Source organism: Streptopelia decaocto (assembly GCF_964273445.1).
Source record: "Streptopelia decaocto genome assembly, chromosome: 1".
NCBI lineage: Eukaryota > Metazoa > Chordata > Aves > Columbiformes > Columbidae > Streptopelia > Streptopelia decaocto.
Window position 1 is genome coordinate 41431041 of NC_138663.1, and position 21692 is coordinate 41452732.

The 21692-nt window shown below is 46.4% G+C and overlaps 3 protein-coding genes across 3 annotated transcripts; 1 reads left to right on the top strand and 2 right to left on the bottom strand.

Annotated features, from left to right (window-relative positions):
• Positions 1-5529: 5529 nt before the first annotated feature.
• On the top strand, positions 5530-6847 carry LOC309443086 (alpha-N-acetylgalactosaminidase-like). The gene is made up of 2 exons (XM_082059693.1): positions 5530-5619; positions 5890-6847. The coding sequence occupies exons 1-2, from the start codon at positions 5557-5559 to the stop codon at positions 6070-6072; spliced, it is 246 nt and encodes an 81-aa protein (XP_081915819.1). The 5' UTR covers positions 5530-5556; the 3' UTR covers positions 6073-6847.
• A 310-nt stretch (positions 6848-7157) lies between these two features.
• LOC309442500 (NADH dehydrogenase [ubiquinone] 1 alpha subcomplex subunit 6-like) lies at positions 7158-11833 on the bottom strand. Its single transcript, XM_082058373.1, has 3 exons — positions 11641-11833; positions 10939-11054; positions 7158-10092 (listed from the first exon to the last, which is right to left on the bottom strand). The coding sequence occupies exons 1-3, from the start codon at positions 11765-11767 to the stop codon at positions 9961-9963; spliced, it is 375 nt and encodes a 124-aa protein (XP_081914499.1). The 5' UTR covers positions 11768-11833; the 3' UTR covers positions 7158-9960.
• Positions 11834-12541: 708 nt separating this feature from the next.
• LOC309444143 (cytochrome P450 2D14-like) lies at positions 12542-21138 on the bottom strand (the record flags this gene model as incomplete). Its single annotated transcript, XM_082061733.1, has 9 exons — positions 12542-13601; positions 13716-13857; positions 14803-14990; positions 15585-15726; positions 17537-17710; positions 17837-17997; positions 18641-18793; positions 19527-19698; positions 20926-21138. The coding sequence occupies 9 exons, from the start codon at positions 21136-21138 to the stop codon at positions 13423-13425; spliced, it is 1524 nt and encodes a 507-aa protein (XP_081917859.1). The 3' UTR covers positions 12542-13422.
• Positions 21139-21692: the final 554 nt, after the last annotated feature.

Sequence of the window (21692 nt, forward strand, 5' to 3'; positions counted from 1 at the left end):
TGCAAACAACCTCCCCAGCTACAGAGGGGCAGCAGTGTCCAAACTCAGCCCGTTCCCAGGTCCCACAGGGACAGCTGCGTGGCCAAACAAATGGGACACTTTAAAAAATGTTGGGTTGCTTAAAAAGTGAAAACTTGGAAATTTCGAAAGCCGCATCACCTATGGAGATGGCAAACCTTAGTCCTCCCATGTACTGGATGCAGGCACTACGTATGTGAATTAATGCCTTTCTGAAGCTCCCGTCTGATTTGTGTTACTGCAAGATAAAACACATCAGTTCATATCCAGAAAAGAGGGAAAGGCCTAAGACAAACCCTTAATTGCTTTATGCTCTTTATTGCCTATTGCAAAGTCCAAAGGTTTGTTAATTTGTTGTCAATGTTTGTGTTGAACTAAGGCCTAATATCTGGGATAACCTTTCTAGTTGGAATCAAAGATTCAACAGCTATGTCTAAAGTTGCCTGTTTTGCTGAGCAAGTCCTGTAAATCTGATAGCAAATGGCACCTCCTGTGATGACAGCTTCATGTAAGATAGATCCCACCACCCGAGTCTGCCTGTGGAAACAAGCGCGCCTTGCTGCCCAGAGGGAACAGCAGTCGGGGAAAAAGCTGCCAGCCTTGGCCAAGCTGTCTCCTGCAGCCTGAGGCCTGAGGGTTGAGCTGCTGCTGACCGCGCTGCGTCCCCTGGCCAGGTGCTCCAGGGAAGCAGCTTCAGACCCTCCGGCCAGTGGCGCCCGCTCAGACCCACGCGGTGGCGGAGCTTCATCTGGGAGCGCGGTGGGGACGGAAAGGCTGCAGATCACACGAGCAGTCAGTGAGCAACAACATTTGCCACTGAAAAGCTTTCAGAGTGCGCACGCCATGTGCAAACTCGTTGGTGACTCTTGTTTGTGTCCCAGAGCGCCAGGCCCTGAGCTTCGGGGCTGGGGGCAGCAGAGCGGCAGCTGCCACGCGCCTCTGCACCCACCCCTGAGAAACGGGTGCTGCAAAAATCTCCGCCGAGGGAGAATGAAGAAAGTGTAGCCTTGGAACTTGAACAAAAAAAGCTACTCTAAAGAAAACCCCAAGGGCTAAAAACTCAAGAGAACTGTGAGGAAAAGCCAAATTTAACGTAGCCCACTTCTACTATTATATGGCAGATCTACTGTATTTACATTTAATATGGACTAGAAAGTATGATTATATATACTAGATATATATACTAGTATATACTATATATACTAGTTTTTGTACAGGGCACTGCCACACAATTGCTCTTGGGAATCAGTCACAATTATTCAGTACATTTGTCATCTGGAGGATCCTACTGCATTTGCTGGAGTAGGGTTAATGAGCAAAGTCTATCTGAAGAAAAAGGACAATATCTTAATTTTGATACCTGACTCTACAACAAAGAAAATGCTGCATACCATACCTAGTAACACAAGAATTCAAATTAAGCACCCCAAACTATTAGGAACATTCACTATATTTATTTTGTCTTTTCATGGTATTGAAAAAGGCGGGTCACAAACCAGAAAACAAATTACTAAAGCACAATACGAATGCAAATCTGATGATTCTGCCTCTCAAATGTACTGTAAATAAAAGTTTTGTTAATGTTCATGAAACTCTTAGGCATGACAAACATCACAGAAAATTCCATAGTTCCACTTTTAGAACTGAGATGGAATCATATGCAGTAAATAAAGTACAGAATAAGTGAGGACAACATATGTTCATGAATGAGTGCCCCTTCATCCTACAGGCTGAGGCAGGGACTCATGGAAAAATATGTCAGTCTTTAATATGGCAATTACTATCTTATAAGATACATTTGTAAGAGACCAAAATTAAACCTACAAAGACTTCCTTATTTCTGGCAAATTTTGAGTGTGTGATTTTTGCAACCTGAACAATATTACTTGAACACCTTATTTCACGTAAAATCAAAAATTCTCCATATATAATGTGGTGCTATGTGTATTCCACTGCAATATTAATTTCATTGAAAACATTTCTATTAGAATAAACTGCTGTGCTCCAGTGGGAGGAATTTCACAGTGAGAGGTGCACAGTGCAATCATTCAGAAATGAACAAGCCTACTTCAAATACTGTAACACTTAAAAACCAGCATAAAATAGGTGCTGAAACAAGTGGTCTGCTGTGGAAGTGGGATAACAAACAAGAAGCTTGCAGTTAATTGCCAGTCAAGAGTTGTAATCTTGAATCCATACCTGCTTGCTATCAGACAAATTTTTGTATGACAGGAGAAGTGAGTTACAGAGGTCTGGAATAGTGGGACATTGTTCATTCTGAGCTGGGATATTTTACTCAAGAATAAAGTTTATCTCCATGAAAAACTTTTGTACACAAAATACAAACTTCCAGCCCCAGGTTCATAGCTGGAGATAATATCAGCCAAGCCATCAGCATGTCCAAGGATGAAATTTGGACCTACTCAAGAGACTGGCTGAAATGCTTCTAAGGAGGGAGAAGGAAGGTTGCTCTGCAAGTGGTGCTGACAATTCTACAAACACCTTGCACCTCAAATTATTACTATGAGTATCCATAGAAGTGTCACCCTGAAAAAGGAAACACCCTTCCGGTTACTTGTACCCTTTTAACACGGGGGGGTCGGGTGGTGGCTGTTTTGTTTTTCAAGAAAAGAGTGACCAGTTCTCTAATTTGCAGGCAAATTTCAGTCCTTGTAGCTGCACTCCCCCAAACCAGGCTTTTTCTGCACTTTCAGGTAGATTGTTTTTCATTACAAGTTCCTTCTTGTCCCAACGCGTTACTGTACACTGTTTACCTGATGCCATTTCTCACCACTTATATTACTGTCTCTTCACAGTAGGTGAGAAACTGAGAGGGTATACATTTGTAAGCACCTTGCTTTGAATAAACATGAAATACATGTCATTTGTTCTTACCTGCATCGATGGCACATGGGTAATGGCATCGGAAGGAGCAGCCTTTGTTGTAGCAGCCTAAGGTGGCTCCCGGTTCCTGGCAATGGGAACATTTCTGAAAGGGAAACCAACAAATAGCGATGAAGACTATTGTCTGTCAAAATACCTGTATTTTCCTGGGAATTTTATCAACCACATTCCAGCACAAATTTCTTGGGTGTCACAATGACACTATCTTTCCACACCGTACACAGGCAGGCCTTTTGAACAGGCAACAACACAGGCTCTTTCAGCAACAAACTTTTCAGCTGTGCTAACCAGGCAAGAGATACCAAATGTTCAAACCAACCTTTCAGAAAGAATTTAAAACACTTCTCCAATTCATTTCACTGGTCTATGTTTCAGTATCTCACAATGACATCAGTGTTAAAATTGGAGGAAAAGAGCTTTTTTAAATCTACAGCAGCTTTAAAATGAGAATTAGCATGACAGAGAATGATTCAGAAGATACCATCAGTGTAAAAGTAGTTTTCATTATCACTAGCAGTCCAAGAAGGTCAAGGCCAAACTGAACGTTTTTTCACAGGTGATCAAAAAAGGCTTACTGGCAGCAGGAGAAGATGTCATCAAGGGAAAACACCTCACCATCACAGAAATGGCACATCTCCAAAACAAGTGCCTGCAGTGCTGGAAAGATGCTCATACATTTATTTTCAAAGTAGTAAGACTCATCAGATGACCACATTCAATTTTCATTACTTAAATCCTATTATCTGACCTGGTCAATGATGTATTTAACCATATTATCAGGCAGATGCGAACGCAGCAGAAGGGAAGCCACTGGCTTATTTACTTCATCCTGAATGACTAAAGGAATGATCTAAAGGAGGAGGTCTATCATGCACCTTATTCAGACAGTAACGTTTTTTCTTGGAAGTATACAGTAAGTGATTTTCATTACCTAATCTAACATTCTGATGAAAGATAATTTCTGACAGGTTGACATTTGTCCCTTCTAAAAAGAAAACAAAGCTCATCTGGTAGAAACCACCGAAGGCAAAGAGATCACTACTATTTAGAAATTAAAACACAAATAGACTAGTGACAGAAAAAGGAAAGATAACCGACAAGAACTTTTGAGTTATACCTTAAAATCACAGGAATTTTGGTTTTGAGATATGCAACCATCACCACAATAAGGCCTCATATAACTGATACAATTCACCTGACATTTAGGCTACAAGTTGCCTTTAGTCATCGACTGCACACCAAGAGATGATGACATGATCTAAAAACTCTTTTTCTACTGGAAAAGCTAGTGTCAAATTACATGTGCTCTATTAACACTATCAGTAAGCTACACCTGTAAATGCACACGGAACAGATGTGCGCAAACCAGCAGTGCACCTGGCACTGGACAAACGCATGTTTTGTTCGGGGTTTTTTTGGTTGTTGTCAGGGTGTCTATGTGTTTTGTTTTCATACACAGGCTCATATGTCAAAATGGCCACATGAGCTACACCACACTTCTTCACATCCCTCAATAATATCTGTGGCAGTGGAGATCTGCAGAATAGATGTGGCCAAAGACAACAGCCACAGCGAAGTTACTTGCTCTGCATAGTAAACAGGGTTTTAGTTACAATATTTCAAAAACCACTATGAAGATGTGGCAGTCATTGCTCTTCCTACTATTCTGTGCTATGCAGAGATGACTATAGTTTGTATTTAAATGACTGAATAAAGATGAAAGCAAAGCTAGCTCCAGCCATAAACCAGGTGGCGCTCTCCGAATCAAAGCAGATGCAACTAAGAGAAAAGCTTGTGAGACGTCAGTTCTCATGACATCTACATCTGCAGTCTGGAATGGTCTTTTCGGTTATGCCAGAGCATCCTGAGCCTGATCATGCCCAGGAGTGGTCTCTTAGATTTTACTTGCCAGTTCCTTTAAAAATTCCACCATTCCCACTAAGGACAGGAGATTGAGAGGGAAAGAAAGACCAAGAGAAGAGAGTTGGAAAAATGTAAAATGTTTTACTAATGCTACTAACAAAATAGGAAAAATAATACAAAATACACAAAACCAATCTTGAAAGTCGCGTCAACTGCTCCAGCAGATGAAGGGCCGGCACACTGAAGTCCTGGACTGGACTCTGCAGCCAACCGGAACTGGATTCAGTCTGTCACTAGGCCTCAGTTTTCAGGGACGACTAGCAAGGTCCTCTCCTAATGTCGGCCATAAGAAAAAGGACGAGATCCTCGTGATCTCCCACTTTTATATGAAGTATCACGTGAATGGGATGGAATATTTAGTTGGTCAGTTTTTAGTCATCTGTTTCAGTTCACTGCTCTCGCGGGACATGCATCCATCCTTATAATGACCTTGCATTCCATTGCTGTGTCTACCAAAACATGTATCTGGCTTTCAGGAAAGTGCAGTTAGTAAGAAGGCTTTAGCTGACAGGGAAATTCACTAAAAGAGAAACTTGTTTTTAACAAAACCAGGACAGAGGTGATGCAGGGAACCATGAGCAGGAGCTGCGGGAACTGGGGACCTGCTCTGCCTCACCCACCCATTCCCACCTCTAGGAGAAATCGCACACATCGAGGTGTTCCTGTGCCCGCTGTCCCAGCGCCCTCGTCTTCTTCAGCCGGAGGACGGATATGCCCTTTGTCTACAACACCAGCCTGGCCAAGCTCCACTTCCCCGAGGACACCATGTATGAGGTGAGCCCCACTGGCACGCTGCATGGTGGGGCAGCCCTGTGGAACCTGGATGCCCCTTTTTACAGCTTCCCTTGTTGACACCTTGTTGCATTTTCTGGGGGGAAGGACTCCCACTCCCTGCCTTCAGGACAAAGGGGCAGCCACCCATTGGGTCTCCCTCCGGTTGGCCACTCCTGTGCCCTGTCCTGCCGTGCCACCTCGGTGACCACGGCTGGACCTCAAGATGGAAGATCTGTGGAAATCCTGGTAGCCCCCATCTCTCTCTTCCAGGTGCAAGATGTGTACAGCGGGAAGACCATCAGCGGCTTAAAGACGCGAGACAGCTTCTCGGTCGTTATCGACCCCTCGGGGGTGGTGATGTGGTACCCGTATCCCACGGTGCTCCCAGCGCAGCCCTGTCACGTTGGCAGACGGCAAACCCGCGGTGAGGGTTTCCAGCCATTCCTCCTGTGACAAGGCTCAGCGGACAGGGGTGTGGGTCAGTGCAGGGGGGAGCTGTGAGATGCTGGGGCACGTAGCTCTTCACTGCACAAGTGCCTTTCGCTGGCATGCCCAGCTCATTCCTTGGGTACCAGCTTGATGATAACTGCTCGGTCTGCGTAAAGGCAAGAATTCTCATTACTCGGCTCCTAAGACTGTGCAGAGCATGATTGCTTGGTGATTGCAAAGCCCTTTGAGATCCTCCTGTGGAAGTTCCATACAAGCAGAGTCCATCTGCCATTGGAGTTTGTCAGCTCTGACACCTGAACACTTCACTGCTTTGAACTGAGTACAACCAGCTGCTGCAGGGACTGTTTGAACTATGCCTGTAGAAAGGCCTTGGATGCTTTAGTGTGCAATTCTGATATAGAAGTGAACCAGGTGAGAGAATTCCAGAACCCACCAGAACAAACTGTCTGGTGGGTGTTAACAACACTGATCTCTGAAGTAGCTGGACCATTCAGACTTGTCAGATAAAGATGAATTATTTCTGCTTTTCCTTTATCTAATCTACCCTTCCCTGCATTTTATGTTATTCCATTTGGCTTGCCCCACGTAAAGTTTTGAGTTTGGGTGTATTTGATTCTTTCAGAAAAAGGTGTTGATTTAAAGAACTTGTTGTAAATCTGTCATTTCTTGTTATGTAATATATTCTGTTTGATAAAGAGATTTTCCTGCATTTTTCCAGCACAGCTAAAACCAGAGAATTAAAAGGTTGTAAAGATCGCAATGCCCTGTTAGAAACTCCTTTTTTGTAAACCTCCCCCTCAGGGGAGGCACAGACTGGAGTGCTGTACAGTGTATCTGAAGAGTAATGCCTTATTATTCTATTTGCAGAACTGTAATGGAAGAACAGAAGGGAAAAAACCATTGACAAAGCCATGGTTCCAACAGCTGTCACCTCTGTTTTGTCCTTCCTAAAGGGGACAGGGGGCTCTGTGTCCCCTTTGCCAGCGAGTGTCCTGCACGTGTCTGTATGACAGAAATCTGTAGATCAGGGTTAAGAAGTGCTTGATAAGGCCCTGCATCCTTGCACACACACACACGCTCACCTCATCGAAGACTGCTTGGGATGCCTTTTATTAGCAATATGGGAAAACAATTAAACAATCAAGAGATTGAGATGTGTAACTTTGGTCGTGTGTTTTTAGATTATGTGCCTGTGATGTAGCAATTCTGTCTTAACCTTCCTACCTCTGTACGTCTGTGACAGTCAGGACACTCTCTTCCTATTTATTTCCTCTTACAAGTCCTTTCTGTAATTCAGTACTAATCCACAGCATACGACAGGAATCCTGGAGGAAGCAGTGGAATCATATTGGAAATGGCACCACAGTTGAAATAATGTTGATTTACTACCCAGCACTGTGCAGGTGTGTCTGATGGAGACTGTATCATTAATTTCACCTCACTGAGGGTTAAACACAGTATTACCACTGCAGAGCTAAAAGTTTTGAGTAGGTTTTGTAAATGGTGAATATAAGTGGCAAACTAACTTGCGGGTGCATTTTATAGCATGAAATCTGTGAACAGTGAAAATCAGTGTGCCATCAGTGTGCCCAGGTGGCCAAAAAGGCCAATGGTATCCTGTCCTGTATCAAAAATAGCGTGGTCAGTAGGACAAGGGAAGTGATCCTTCCCCTGTACTCTGCATTGGTGAGGCCACACCTGGAGTATTGTGTTCAGTTCTGGGCCCCTCAGTTCAGGAAAGACATTGAAGTGCTGGAGCGAGTCCAGAGAAGAGCAACAAGACTGGTGAAGGGACTTGAGCATAAGACCTATGGGGAGAGGCTGAGGGAGCTGGGGTTGTTTAGTCTAGAGAAGAGGAGACTTAGAGGTGACCTCATCACTCTCTATACCTACCTGAAGGGAAGTTATAGCCAGGTGGGGATTGGTCTCTTCTCCCAGGCAGTTAGCAATAGGACAAGGGGGCATGGGCTTAAACTCTGCCAGGGGAAATTTAGGCTGGATATTAGAAAGAAATTCTTTACAGAGAGAATGGTCAGGCATTGGAATGGCCTGCCCAGGGAGGTGGCGGACTCGCCGTCCCTGGAGGTTTTTAAACTGAGATTGGACATGGCACTTAGTGCCATGATCTAATGAACGGACTAGAGTTGGACCAAGGGTTGGACTCGATGATCTCTGAGGTCTTTTCCAACCCAGTCAATTCTGTGATTCTGTGATCTGCATGCTCTGGCTCCAGGTACTTACTATTTCCTTGGTAGTTCAGAACTTCCTTTTGTACAGGCCCTAATATATTTACTTTCTTAACTGTGTATAAACTTCAGCAATTCTTTTTGTAGAAGTATTTACTATTGCAATTAAATCCTTGCATAATAGACTTTAAAGGTCTTCTCTCCTGCTAGGGCACTCATAGGCTAGCTTCAGTCACATTCGACCAGCTGTTTTCTCAAGCACTTTGAAAGGTTAAAGTCAAATTATTTCTTTTTAATTTTTTCTTTTTTTTTTTTTTCCTTTCCAAGCCAGCCGTGTCTCTCCCATGCTTTCTGGTCAGTTGATCTGGCCTCTCCTCTTGACTGCCCACTGTTTCCTTCAGTATTCTTGGAGCTGTCAAAAAAGTTTCTTTTAATGTCACGCGCATTAGCACCGTGTTTGTTTCAAGCAGACGCATTTACTCCTTTATTGCTTGTCACTGCTTTTGATGTTTGCTCTGACGCTCCAGCTCTGATACTGAGCGCAAAGGGAACCTGCCACCTGAGGGACCCCAGAGCTGGCAGGTTCTTGAGTCACTCAGTATCTCAGTTGCCCCCTCCTTCTCTAAGGCTGCTCAAGAAGTGGTTACTCCAGTTTATCGGCTCTTGCGGGTCAAACATGTCCCTGCTCCTGTCTTCTAAACTGCCAAACTCCTGTCACTGCTTTAGTCCACAGTCTCTCCTGGCCCTTCCTGTGTTCCTTCTTCAGCCCTGTCCTAAAAAGAACTCCAGACCCAAAGTACCTAAGTAAACAGACACCCTGAGGGGTGCTCCTTTACAGCCCTCATGGGGAAGAAGGCCCCAATATTTAGGTAAGGATAAAAAGCAGCTTGAGAGCACTACAGGCATTCAGTGCTGATCACACATGGGGGAGCTCCAGCACAGAGTTACCTGCTGAAAATGTGTTTTATCTGATTAAAGAGGTTCTCCTTACCCTTCTTGAAAGGGAACTAGTAACTCTTGATTTAATTAAGGAGGTGATGGTAGGACATTTTCTGCTAGGCATCAGAAGCTCTTACAGAGCCTGCCTATTCTAGACAACAGTACAAAATGCCATTTTTCCAGGTAATTTCGCTTTGCAGCAGAGAAATGGACTCTGCTGATCTTTTTATTGCACAAAGGGCTTTATTGGGTTATTGGATTTTATGCCATTCTCTGCGAGGAAGTAAACAGAGAAGAGTGTCCAAATAAAAACCACAAGGTCAACAAAGTCATTGCACAAAATTGTAAAACACTGCATGAATGCAGACGGGCCTCAATCACTAAGAACATTTTTGCTGCTACAGTGGCTTTTCTCAAGGCCATCTCTTCCAGAGAGCAAACGCAAACACGCACACACACACACTCACACACACACACACACACACACGGCCGCCGGCCCCACAGAGAGCTCCACAGCCAGGTTGTGTTGTGGTTATTCAGCAGAGACTCCAGGGCAAGGCATGGGACAAACTCCCACCCACCAAACACACGCTGGCAAAAACTAGGAAGTGGCAGATCTTCATGCAGGTCATAATGACTTGCGCACACTCTGGATTTGGATTTAGTCATTAGACTCCTAATATGCTATACAATCTTTCTGTGTAGGTTTTTTCCTGCTGTACAGACCTTTATTTGTAACACAAGGCAGGAAGACAGAGTCAATCTCTCAGGGATCGTGGCCTGCATAGAATTTGGACAGAAAGTCTTTAGGCCGTGGGGTTTCAGTCTCATGGAAATACCTCATGATGTGAGTCCTCTGCTTCCACACCTGAATTGTTTCTTGAAGATCCATTTTTCCCTGCACACAGATAGAAGATTTTTAGACTAGCTCTCAGTTAGAGCCTGATTCTAACTATACAGTACTACAAAAGTTATTTGAATGCACTTAGAAACACCCTTAGGATAGCTGCATCGACAATTCTGTACTCCTGAAGACTGCCTGCATCACCTATACTGTGACACAAATACATATACTGTACCTGCCCTGTGCCTTTAAGTAAAATTGCTGCTAAGTGCTTTGCACCAGTATCACTACCACAGAGACTTGAACATAACTTCTTCATGACTCCAGTCTATGAATTATTGTTCTGGTTTTGGAGGATGGCAGCACAGGGCAGAATGAGACTGCCTGGAACCATCACCTACCCTATTTATTACCTACGATTCTGTTTCCAGATTTGTTTAATCATGTAAAGACAGACCAACTGCCTTGAAATGCAAGAAATACAACAGGCGAGCATGGCCATCCCCGGTTGGAAACCTTCTAATGCATTACAACTGCAGAGGTTATTGTTGTTCAGACCCGCTTTGAAGCCTTGACCAACTCTTGGTATGCTGGTTATTGCTGTGCACCAGACAGAACCACAAGTATTACAGACTCAAGATGTCCTGCCCCCTAAAGCCAGCCTCCCACCAAGTACTGCCACTCTAACATATGGTTTGGAATAGGTGAAGAAAACCACATCACAATCAAAGGAGCTGAAAAGTCATTTTTAATGGTACGCTAGCTAGCACCATCTTTTTGCCCTATCTTTGACTGCCACTGTTTCCAAAAAAAACCAACCAACCACAACATAGTATTTAAGCTACTGTTTTGCTTGCCATCCTGTGCAGCTTCAACAAAACAGGAATAACTGGCTTGTACCTTAATAACCAGCATGTCTATCACCCGTGGATCTCTAACGTGGGCATTCTTCATGAACATCTCCCGCACCTTGTTACGCCCCTGCTTCACCGTGATGTCCAGCTGGTACAGGTGTACTGGAAGAAACACAACAGTCACAGGGGTCATCTATATTGCTTTTCCTCTTTCCCACTGACAACGTGCAACTCAACCCTACAAAACACTACACGGTCACTTGTTCCTGCAGCGCCTGCCGGCTTCACTAATACAATTAATTGAAAGCTAATAAACAACGTGGCCACGGTATCAGTCCCAGAGCAACTTTAAGGAGAAAGACAACAAAGCCACCGTACCCCTATTCTGGGAAATCAAAGCTCATTTCTCTTCTGCTCCGTTAGGGAAACCAAGTGCCAAGCCAGGCGCGACGCGACCGGCCTCGCCGTCCTGGGGGCGCCGCCGGGGCGGGCAGGGCCAGGCACACCCGGCTGCGCCAGCCCGGCCGGGCCTGCGCCGCACCGGGAGCCCACAAGCCCCGAGCAGCCGTGTCCAGCGGGCCCACAGGCAGCGGGGCAAGGGCCGGGGCTGCCCGGCGAGGGGCGAGGGACGAGCCCTCACAGCCGGGAGCGACCGAGCGCTTCCAGAGCCCAACGGCTGCGGGGGGGCCGGCACGACCTTGAGCTCGCGCTCCCGCCCGCGCATGCGCGACCGGCTCCGCGCGCTCACCGGCGTTGGGCACCTCGCGGTACCAGGCCCGGTACAGCTCCCTCACGCGCCGCTTCGCTTCGCCCAGGTCCCGGCTGAAGATCGGCTTCACCAACGCGGACACCGCGCCTTTCCCCGCCACCGCCATCTTGCTGCAGCCGCCGCTGCGGCGACTGCTCCGGGCGCCGCGTCCCGCCCCTTCCCCGCCGCCGGGGCTGCTCTGGGAGGAAGCGAGCGTGTGGGCGGGGCTGCGATGTGCCCCGCCTCCCGGGGCCGTTGGGCCGGCAGTGCCCCTCCCGCAGCGAGAGGCGCAGCGGCTGCCGCGGGCCCCTGAGGAGCGGCCCGGTCCCTGCGCAGGCCCCGAGGCGACGGGGAACAGGAGGCAGCGGGAGCTTCTCAGCAAGGGCCTCATTCTCACGGTAGCCCCTTCCTGCCCGCCTGCCTGGCACGAGCTGTTTGGCTTTTACAGCCATTTCTGGCTGTAGTTGCTTTCCCCTTGCCCATTATCAGGGCTACATTTGTGTTTTGCAATGATGTGTTTGTTCCCTTTTGCCTGCGAAGTGCCACACCAGTTCATGTTTGCACATGCAGGTTGGCTTCTTTTCAATGCATTCTTGCATGCTAGAAAGACAGTCCCTATTCTAGGTACACCCACGCCTTTTATCCAAATACATGATTGCTGAAATTAGTTCTGCTTAAAGTTCATTTCACCAACAGCTGCTTTTCAGAAACAGCTCTCTCTGCTGGAAACCATAAAGCCAAGTCTCTTCTCATCATTGATCCAAGCACAAAAGTAACACTAAAAAGTCCTTGAAAGAAGCGAATGGGGTGTTGGCTGCAAGGAGAGGATTGTCGAGTATGTGAGGCAGGTCTGAGAGAACCACAAGGAGGAGAGGGTGGCAAAGAAGACTTTTCAGATCACTTTTATTCTTTTGGATTGTTTTATAGATGAAAAGCATAAATGTGCAGCTCCCACTGAAGTAAAAATCTTAACAATGGTATTAAGTATTTGCATAATTCAATAGCTTTCATAGCTTCCAAAACTGGTATTGGAAAGATAGATGTGAATGTGGATTTCTTGAACTGTGATTATGCATAGAAGCTCCTTTATGCTATGGTCTTTTCAGCTATGTGGTTAAATGGTAGTTACTACTAATCTAAATATCTATGTACCCTAACACCTTGCAAAACAATTTGTCAGGAATATTGAAGGAAGAAAGAGAAAGGTAGCTCCAAAATCTACAGCTGTGCTGTTTCAAACAGTGTAACTCCATCCCTTTGTGAGCTCCGAGCCTGCCCAAGAGCTGACTTTATGTAATGCCAAAAAAGAAAAAAGCAGTTTTCAGGACCTAATTTGGGAAGGTGGTAAACCTAAACACCAGGATTTCTTTTGGAATATGCTGTCTTCTGTATTTCACAAATGACCCCAGGGTTGTCTTTTACCCAGGATACTCTTGCATTTCACTAAACTCATTCAGGACTAACAATTCTCTCAGTAGCTGTGTGCTCAGTGAACTGCTGCTGTGACCCATGAGAGCCCCAAGTAAAGCAGAGCTGGCCCATGAGACATATATGGACTGGAAAGCTGATCCTGATTCGTAACTTACTGTGGCTGTCTGATTCAAGATCCAGGACTGGAATGAAGCTAAACTATATCTGTTGGGCCAGATCCTTACTTTACAGAGCTGGGGACATCTGTGCAGACTTGAGAGATCTTGAGTGGAACCTGGGATGATCCTGCAACATTTCTGACAAGAGTTTGCGTTGGTGGTGGTCTCTAAGTGGAGGGAGAGCGATGTGCACTTATCTTGGGATTGCTCGCACCAGATACGGGTGCGGGGAGTTTATGATGGCAAAGTGACCATCCTCCCGTGGCCTGGGCTGGTCCTCAGGGAGAACAAAGGTGAATTTCTGCAGGAGAGTGGTAAAGAAAATAAAGAGCTCCATCCTGGCCAGCTGCTCCCCCAGGCAGACACGGCGACCTGCAAGAGAGGGAGTGAAAAAGGATGTTAAACCACTGGAATCACTGTGGAAGGAGCAGATCACCCCTCTCACTGTGGCCCTGACTTGTAGCTGGATCCTCCCCTCAGATTTACCTGCTGCAAAGGGCAGGAAGGCCTCTGGTTTCACAAACTTCCCATTCGTATCCAGGAAGTGTTCGGGGTAAAACTCATTTGGCTTCTCCCAGACTGTCTCATCCTTCAGCACGGAAGACAAGTTGGTGATGATCGTCGTCCCCTGCGCTCCTCCACAAGAGGAAACAACTTGTGTGAGACCAGCAGCATTATCTTGGCACAATGGACCAGTGCTGGTCCCTCTCTACTCCAGGTCTCCCATCTAACAGCAACCATTGTTTGGTGCTGCAGAATAAGACACCCACCTCCTCTTGTGTGCCTTATTTAAACTAGAGGTAAAGCAGGGCACTTTTCCAATGGCAGATGGTGCCGGCCCTGTGCTCTGAGGCATCTCAACCCTTGCAATTCGTATCCTTACAAAGGACATTCCGTGCAAATGCCAGTTTCACGGCGACACAGTGGAAACAGCCTCTGCTGCTCAGATCCTCCTGGACTTGTTTCATAGCTGGAGGGAAAAAGCTGACTGACAAGGCTTCAAAACCCAGCTTTCACAGGGGCAGGGGAGATTGCAAAGCTCTCCTGTTTCACATGTCAATGTTCTAAGCTAGAGGAGATGTCACAAAGCTAAAAAAAAACAAAACAGTCTTTCATTGCTACCAGTGCTGCCAGGGCAGCCGCTGTCACAGTGACAGTGGAGTGAATGCCAGTGGCATCTGAATGGCGTCAGAGATTAGAGTTTTAACTACTGGCATCTCAGGAAAGCCAGTAAGGTGGTGTTGTGTGCCTCCAGACAGCCCTTTAGGCTCTGTGACTTTCTCCTTCCAATACAGGCAGGGCAGTGGGTGTCACAGCCCATTGAGAGGAAAGTGAACCTTTGCACTGACCTGCCACTGCAGCTGGGTTCCCACACAACCCGCACAAACCTAGAGCACAAATGTGACCTTCTGCGTGGCCTCAGCACTTCAAAATGTTCTGCTTCAGTGCTCGCCAGTGATTCTGACTTGGGGCTGGGAGTGCAACACTGCAGAGTTGCCTGGGGTCACCCACAGCCCAGGCCTGGCATCTGCACAGGGAGAGGATGTGGAATTGTCTATCTGGCCACAGTCACCTTGGGAATGAAGAAGCCTTGCAACTCAGTGTCCCGGTATGTCCTGTGTGGTACTCCAATGGGAACGACATCCCCACAGCGTTGCACTTCATGGATCACAGCGTTGGTGTAGGGCATGCTCACTTGGTCCTCCATGGTGGGTGATCTCTCTCTGCCAATCACCTTGTCAATCTCTGCTTGGACCTTACCTGAAAGCAGCACAGCGAAGGAATTAGAGCACCCTCAGATAAACAGAAGGGGCTGGTACAAGCTGTAGAAAGGTTGGCAGCATGAGATTGTAGACACTGGGTGAGAGCAGTACAAGCAGTTAGAGAAAGGAAGACAAACTAGGAGACAAAACTAATGCAAACATTTGTTTTCAGTTGCTGGAAGCCATCTGTATAACTATTCTTTATGCCTTTAATGTCACTCAACATGCTACCTTACCCATCCTCTATGCAGCTGAAAGGGTATCTGGCCATGCAGCACTGGAGAATTAAAACAGATTAGCATCTATTCCAAATGCTAGAAAGAGGGTACTCTGGCCACTGAAAGCCCCCAAGTAGCCTTCAAAATGAAACCAAGAGCAAACTTGCCCTTCCAATTCCAGTGTTTTTGCCAGGGCTTCCCCCCTGCCATCGGTCCCTGCCATGTAAGTGTTTCTCCTGGTTTCTGCCAGACCAACAATCGCCAAAGCTGTTCCTCATTGCCACAAACCTAAACCGCAGAGAGCAGATGTTCAATCTCCTCACAGAAGAATGAGGGTTGAAGGTGACACACCCCACCTCTGTCCTCTCACTTACTCTGTATTTCTGGGTGGAGAATCATGTACAGAACTGCCCACCGGAGGGTGGTGGAGGTGGTCTCAGTCCCAGCTCCAAACAAGTCTGCGGTCACCAGACGAAGGCTGTTATAGTTGAAACCGCTCTCTTCGGCAGCCTTGCCCTGCAGAGAGCAAACAAGGAGGTGACTGGAGCTGGGGCACTTGCTGGGAAAGAAGATGATTGTGCCAGGGAAGTTCTTAGAAGCACCAGATCTGTTTTTGCTGACCAAGAAGTTCATTGAGAGAGCAGAGCAGAACACAGGTCTGCGTATGACTGATGTACCTTGGAACCCTGTTATCTCCTGTACTTGAAGGTCATCAGTCACCTCCTGTATCCTGAGGGATGAACGCTACACCCACCTTCAGGACAGAAGTGAACGCCTTGTGCTCTCCACTCCAGCAGACAGCAGGCCCCTGCACAAGCCGTAATGTTCTCCCCCAGAGGAGGTGGAACACAGTTATTCAAGTTTGATGGGATCGTAAATCCCACACGGTAGAGAGGAGGCTGCACTGGTGTGGCAAATGCAAAATTAACAGTATTTTGACGGGGTTATCTATAGCTATGCATTACAGATTCTCGCTGCTTCTGCCCTCCTGTTTTCTTACAGTTGGGGGGAAAAAAAAATCAGGGTATCACAGCTGCCTATTAAGTCTGCAACACCAATTTCAGCAAAACTGGTTTCTCATCCAAATGCTAATTGAGCTCAAATTTGCCAGCATATGAGCTTTGACAAGCGCTCTGCATGAGTTCATCTGCTTGTCTTTTGTAATCCTCTTTATACTTTTCTTTCCTAGGGACTAGCTTCTGTTAAGTTATTCTGTATATTTTGATGCTGTTGTAATTTGGATAGCAATTAATAAGGCATTTAAGACTCAACTGGTATCCCAATAGAAGATGTCTGTCAAGGGAGCTGTGGGGCTGACCTGACCAAAGCTAACCCAGTAGAGGGATTTAGCAGGGGACTTCAGTGAACAGAAGAGAGAGGTGAGTTGGTCAGGCTCACATCCACCCCCAAATAGTGCTGCTCAGTGCAGAGCAACACAGATGACGTTGCTCTGTCCCTGTGAGCTGTGGGGCTCATGTATGGACTGGAGGTGCCCGGTGCCTGCGGCACAGCAGGGTGGGTTGTGTAGCACAGCAGGGCTCGTTGTGCAGCACAGCAGCCCAGCCTGAGGACTCAGATGGCGGAAGCAATTTGCAGGCAGAATTTGCTACTATTGGACATCTGGCACTTGAAATTTAGTGAATCCATGTGCAGAAACATACGGTGGATGGATTGGCTGACGCACGTACCTTTGATTTTATACTGACTTCGTGCGTGACTGAATCAAAGATGCCTTTTAAATTCAGTGAGGTTCAGATTTAGGCCTTTGTATGATCTACAGGGAACTAGTTGTTGGCAAGCAACTCTAAGAGACACATCCTGAAGGAGATGCCGACTTTCCAAGTCACAACTCGGTTTAAAGGCAGGCTGTGGACTGGACAACGATACCAAAAAGCCGGTCTGTTTCTGTAGTTTTGTAACTGATTTTGAATCATCAGTCACTAAGGCAGTGACATACACAGAATCTTGTGTGTTGACTTGTCCCCTGGTGCAAACTTAGAAATATTAGTGAATTCTCAATTATTGCCTTTTAAATGCCTTCAAAATCACATAGGCTGGAAAGAAGAAAGTTGTTAGACTCTGAGGGGAACATGAAGATAGAAAAGGAGAACAAGGACATCAGCAGATCATATGGTCTCTTAAGACAATAAAGGAGGTTACAGCATTAAGAAGTTCACAGCCTCCTCAAGATACAATGTGGAATGAAAATGTAGGAAATAAGTAAGAGGTTTTATACAGCTTTATGAGGAAGTAAGCTTCTATCAACAAGCTTAATCAGGCAAAGGAATTTCCCCTGGACGTTGGGGTTCTGCTGGTGTCACCCTACCTTCTTCATTTCCTTTAAAAAGGCATCGGTGAAATCTCGGGTGTAAGCAGGGTTCCAGGTCTCCATGTGCTTATGTACGAGCGTGTCTGTGAAGTCTATGAACTTCTTTTGCCATCGAAAGACTTTCTGTACCAGTCCAGGGATGTGCAACAAAATGGGCACCACGTTAACAAGCTGGGATGTCAGAATCAGAGAGACAGAGAAGATATTATGTGATGCAAAAAGAAAAATAATGAAATCACAATGCTCTCAAGCAACAGAGGGCAGCTCCTTACAGAACGTATTATGCTTTTGGTTTACCTGATTCAGGAATCCAGTTCCTTCCTTCAGGGATTTTTCAAACAAATGTAACAGCTTCTTGAATGTCTCATCACCGTAGTTGAAACGCTTTCCATAGATGGTGGTGCAGATCACATTGCAGACTGCATTATTTACAAGAAAGCGTAAATCGAAAGGCCGACCTAAAAATGGAGATGGAGACCAAGCAATGGAGCAAAGCAACACTAAGCTGTTGGACCCCAGCTGTCAGCAACGAGAACACACAGATGCCTCCTTGGTGCCTTTAAGAGAAAAAGACCACAAACCACTCAAAGTACAAATACATCATTCTAGAGAGTGAAGATCTTCTCATCTCCTCCCACTACGTGGTCTGTCCTTGTTTAAAGGAGAAAACTCCCAAGAAAAGCTGAGTTGCAGGGTTGTTCTGTAACTTGACAGATAACATTTTGCTTTGTGTCTAGATGACAGGCAACGTGCTGTGAAAACTCCCAGCTGCACTTTTATGGCATGTGATAATATCAATATGTTTCCCAAGACTTCATCAAGGTGATAGTAATCCAGCTCTGGGAATAATTATATTTTACCTCTGTATTTCTGTTTATTTCCTATGTGATTCCTGTTTCAAATGGATTAATGTTACAGTAGCCCCACTGTGTAAAGTGGCTTCAAAGTAGAGCCAGGTCACTAATGCATATAGACTAGAAAACTGCATTGGCTTAGGAAGAGAGCACTGCGTGCAAACGAGAGTGGCTGCAGTATTACTTCTCTCTGCATCACTCTATTGCCTTTTTCTCTGATTTTCCCATCCCTCTGGATGTGACCAACCTTCTTCAGAATTGATTGCAGAGCACAGAAATCCCGCTTCCTCCTTCACTCGCTCCTCCAAGGATTTCTTTCCCATCCCAAAGTTCCTCAAGGTAGAGAGTGTGAATCTCCTCAGTTCCTTCCAGGTGTGTCCGTATCTCGCCATAACAATTCCTGGAATTACAGATGAGCAAGAAATGTCAGGAGCTCTGACCCCGTATGTCAAGCAACTGGAGAATCACTAGAGAATATCAAATGTGAGTTTGGAGGTACAGGTCTGTGTGGGTAGATGAAAGAGTCTGATCTTGTACAGCTTGTTCATACAGCAGTTCTACAAACGGATTACTGCACCTTCTAATGCATGTGCATGGCTGGTGAAGGTAGAGGGGGGATTCAGGGAGAGCAACAAGTGCTGCTAAGGATAAAGGAATCACTCCCCCCAACCATTCCGTGCTGTGCCCTTAGCTTGTGTGAACTGGGCAGCAGCTCGTGCCACTGCACAGGAGCTGAAGATGAGAGGTTGTGGGCTGGATTCTGTCTTGGAAAGAAGTTACCATTTTTGTCTGTGATGACAACGACATGCACATAGTGTGTGAGCATAAGCACTAATCACTGGGCGCTGGGAGCTACCAGCTCCAGTGCTGGCAGGAAAGTTGTACCACTCGGTGTCCTAACGCTGGTGAAGAGCTGTGTGCTAGCACCTGGACCTCTAACAGTTTCTAACAACCACTAAAGGGAGCCTCCTTTTCATAAAATCTGACGTTGTCACCACCAAAGGGTGACAAGATATACAAGGAGATTGACTGGAAGGCCATGAGAAGGTGGCATCATACTCATAAAATCTTCCATCTGCCCAGTCTCCCCTGTGCTAGTGTCAGCAGGGAATGTCCATTTCCAAGGGACTTGCCTTCAGATTTACTTCCATAGCCCAGATGTTCATACATGGGCATGTCTGGCCGGTCAGCAAAGTCATCCGATCTATGGACCAGGGCTTCCTTCACTGCTTTATATCCGTTCAGTACCACCACGTTGGTCCAGCAGTTCTGGAGATTGAAGACATTTCCAAACTTCTTTTGAAGCTGCCAAGATAAAAAAGTACATCCCTGAAAATGAGTTGAGTGTAACATGAAAAATATCACCATATCCTACCTTAGTGCCCTTATTTTTTAGTGATTTTTGAGGTGCTTTGATTAGGAGACCTTCAGCTGCTCTTTCGCCTTTGCAGTGCAGCAGCTCAGAGTGGGGCTAAAAAGCAGCTGAGCAGAGATCAGTGCTCTGTGAGTGGAAAGACTTAGAAAGCGCCTATCCTGGCCAAACTGTGGCCATGAGCACTGTGCAAGTATTTTGGATTTTGTCTGACAACACAAGGTCAAGGACCTCTCTGGGGATTTTCAAAGGCTGCATGCTCAATGGCAAATTATTTCCTAATACTTGTATTTATTTTGATCTGAAAGACTAGTCAAGTTTTGAGTCAGTCTGCTTCTGTTAGAAGGAAGTACTGATGATAAGATGATATGTAATTTTTTTTAATACGCATTTGTCCCTAAAGATCTACCCAGAGCCCGGTTCCCAGAAACAGGTTGAAGAGGTTTCTCCCTAAAAGGAGCGTTACACATCTAGCAAGACAGGTAACTGGCACACACCTTGCGTCTATTGTGATCTGTAAGACAAACGCTGCCAGCAGGATGGGTGCACAGGTGAGCCTGTCAGCCGAACGCTCACCCTGGGAGCCTCCTGTGGAGCCTCCTCTGGGCAGACAAGACCTTGACTGAACACAGACTGCCGGGCAGGCAGGTCAAAGCTCCCCTGCCAGTCAGTAGCACTGAACAAAGAGCTCGGGAGCGTGCTGTTGTAAGACAGTGCAATAGTAGCAATGTCCCACAGATGATGTCCCACAGACAGTGCTCTGTTTTATTTTTATTTCCTCTGTCTTTTTCTTTGTTGTTTTTATTAAAAAGCTAAGTGTCTCAATTTCAGCACTGTAGCAATGCAAGGAACCGAAGTGCTAAAACTGCTTCTGCAGGGGGCTTGGAAATGGAATTAGCACTTCACTGGCCCTAGAAATGCAGCATTAAAAGTGATTACTGGTTAAGATCATGGTTAGCATGACCCCGATGAGATGTGATTTGAAAATGGTAATCTTTTTCCACTCTGTGTAAGCAAATGATAGAAACGCTATATTTAGTTTCTGCATTGGGCAGATTTTGGACTGACAGCTGAACAGTGCCTTCCTATAGAAAAGGCCCTTAGAATTTGCAAATGAAGCACAAAACCTGCGTGGTTTATCTGCGGGGGCCAGCACTCACCTTGCTGAGGGAGAGGTGGGGGTTTTGGAAGTCAACAGACCGCATGGTCCCAATGAATGGCAGCGACGTTGGGCCTGGCGGGTAACGGCTCCACTTCTTCCTGCGCTTCGTGAAGTCCAGAAGTAAAGTAAAGACCATAAGAAAAATTGACAGTGTAGAGACGTTGCTCAAGCAGGATGACAGCTGGGACCCCAGCCAAAGGAGTAATGCCATTTCCTAGCCTGTCTCCTCCTTGGTCTTTCTCTTTGGACCCAAGACTGTCTCTGCCTCCTTTTGCCCTTCTCTCCTCCTCTCCCACTTCCCTCCCCAGGCAGCTGCCCTCTTCTCCTTGCTTTCTCCTCTGCCCCACGCTCTTTTTCTCTGTTCCTGCTCCTCCTCCCCTGCAGTTGCTGGCCTTTGATCAAACCCAGAGCTCCTCCTCTGCTCTGCTCTGCTCAGCCTTGGGCTGTGGTGATGGGGGTCATCCCTCCTCTTTCTCCTCCTCCTGCGGGGCCAGAGCTCAGAGGCCTCTGTGTCCCTGCTGCAGTGGCAGGTTCTGCAGTGGTGGCCTCGGTGGGACAGGGCTGGGTGAGGACCAGACCTCTGGGTGCCCTCTCCCACAGCCGAGGTGGGATCGCAGTTCACAACAAGCAATTCAGACTTGCTGCATTCTCGTGGGGCGACTTGGACAGAGTTGGTTTGAATCCGTGTTGCCTTCTTGTTTGTACAGAGAAGGCAAGGGAGAAGTGGCTCCTAAACGCAGATCATCCAGGTTTCTGTTTGCAGGG

What these genes read in the sequence shown, in the direction of transcription:
- LOC309443086 (XM_082059693.1), top strand. Translation starts at nt 5,557, where the DNA reads ATGCCCTTTGTCTACAACACCAGCCTGGCCAAGCTCCACTTCCCCGAG. An exon ending in CCGAGGACACCATGTATGAG is followed by an intron (nt 5,620 to 5,889) that starts GTGAGCCCCACT and finishes TCTCTCTTCCAG; the next exon opens with GTGCAAGATGTGTACAGCGG.
- LOC309442500 (XM_082058373.1), bottom strand. Translation starts at nt 11,767, where the DNA reads ATGGCGGTGGCGGGGAAAGGCGCGGTGTCCGCGTTGGTGAAGCCGATC. An exon ending in CCGCGAGGTGCCCAACGCCG is followed by an intron (nt 11,055 to 11,640) that starts GTGAGCGCGCGG and finishes TGTTTCTTCCAG; the next exon opens with TACACCTGTACCAGCTGGAC. An exon ending in TAGACATGCTGGTTATTAAG is followed by an intron (nt 10,093 to 10,938) that starts GTACAAGCCAGT and finishes ATCTGTGTGCAG; the next exon opens with GGAAAAATGGATCTTCAAGA.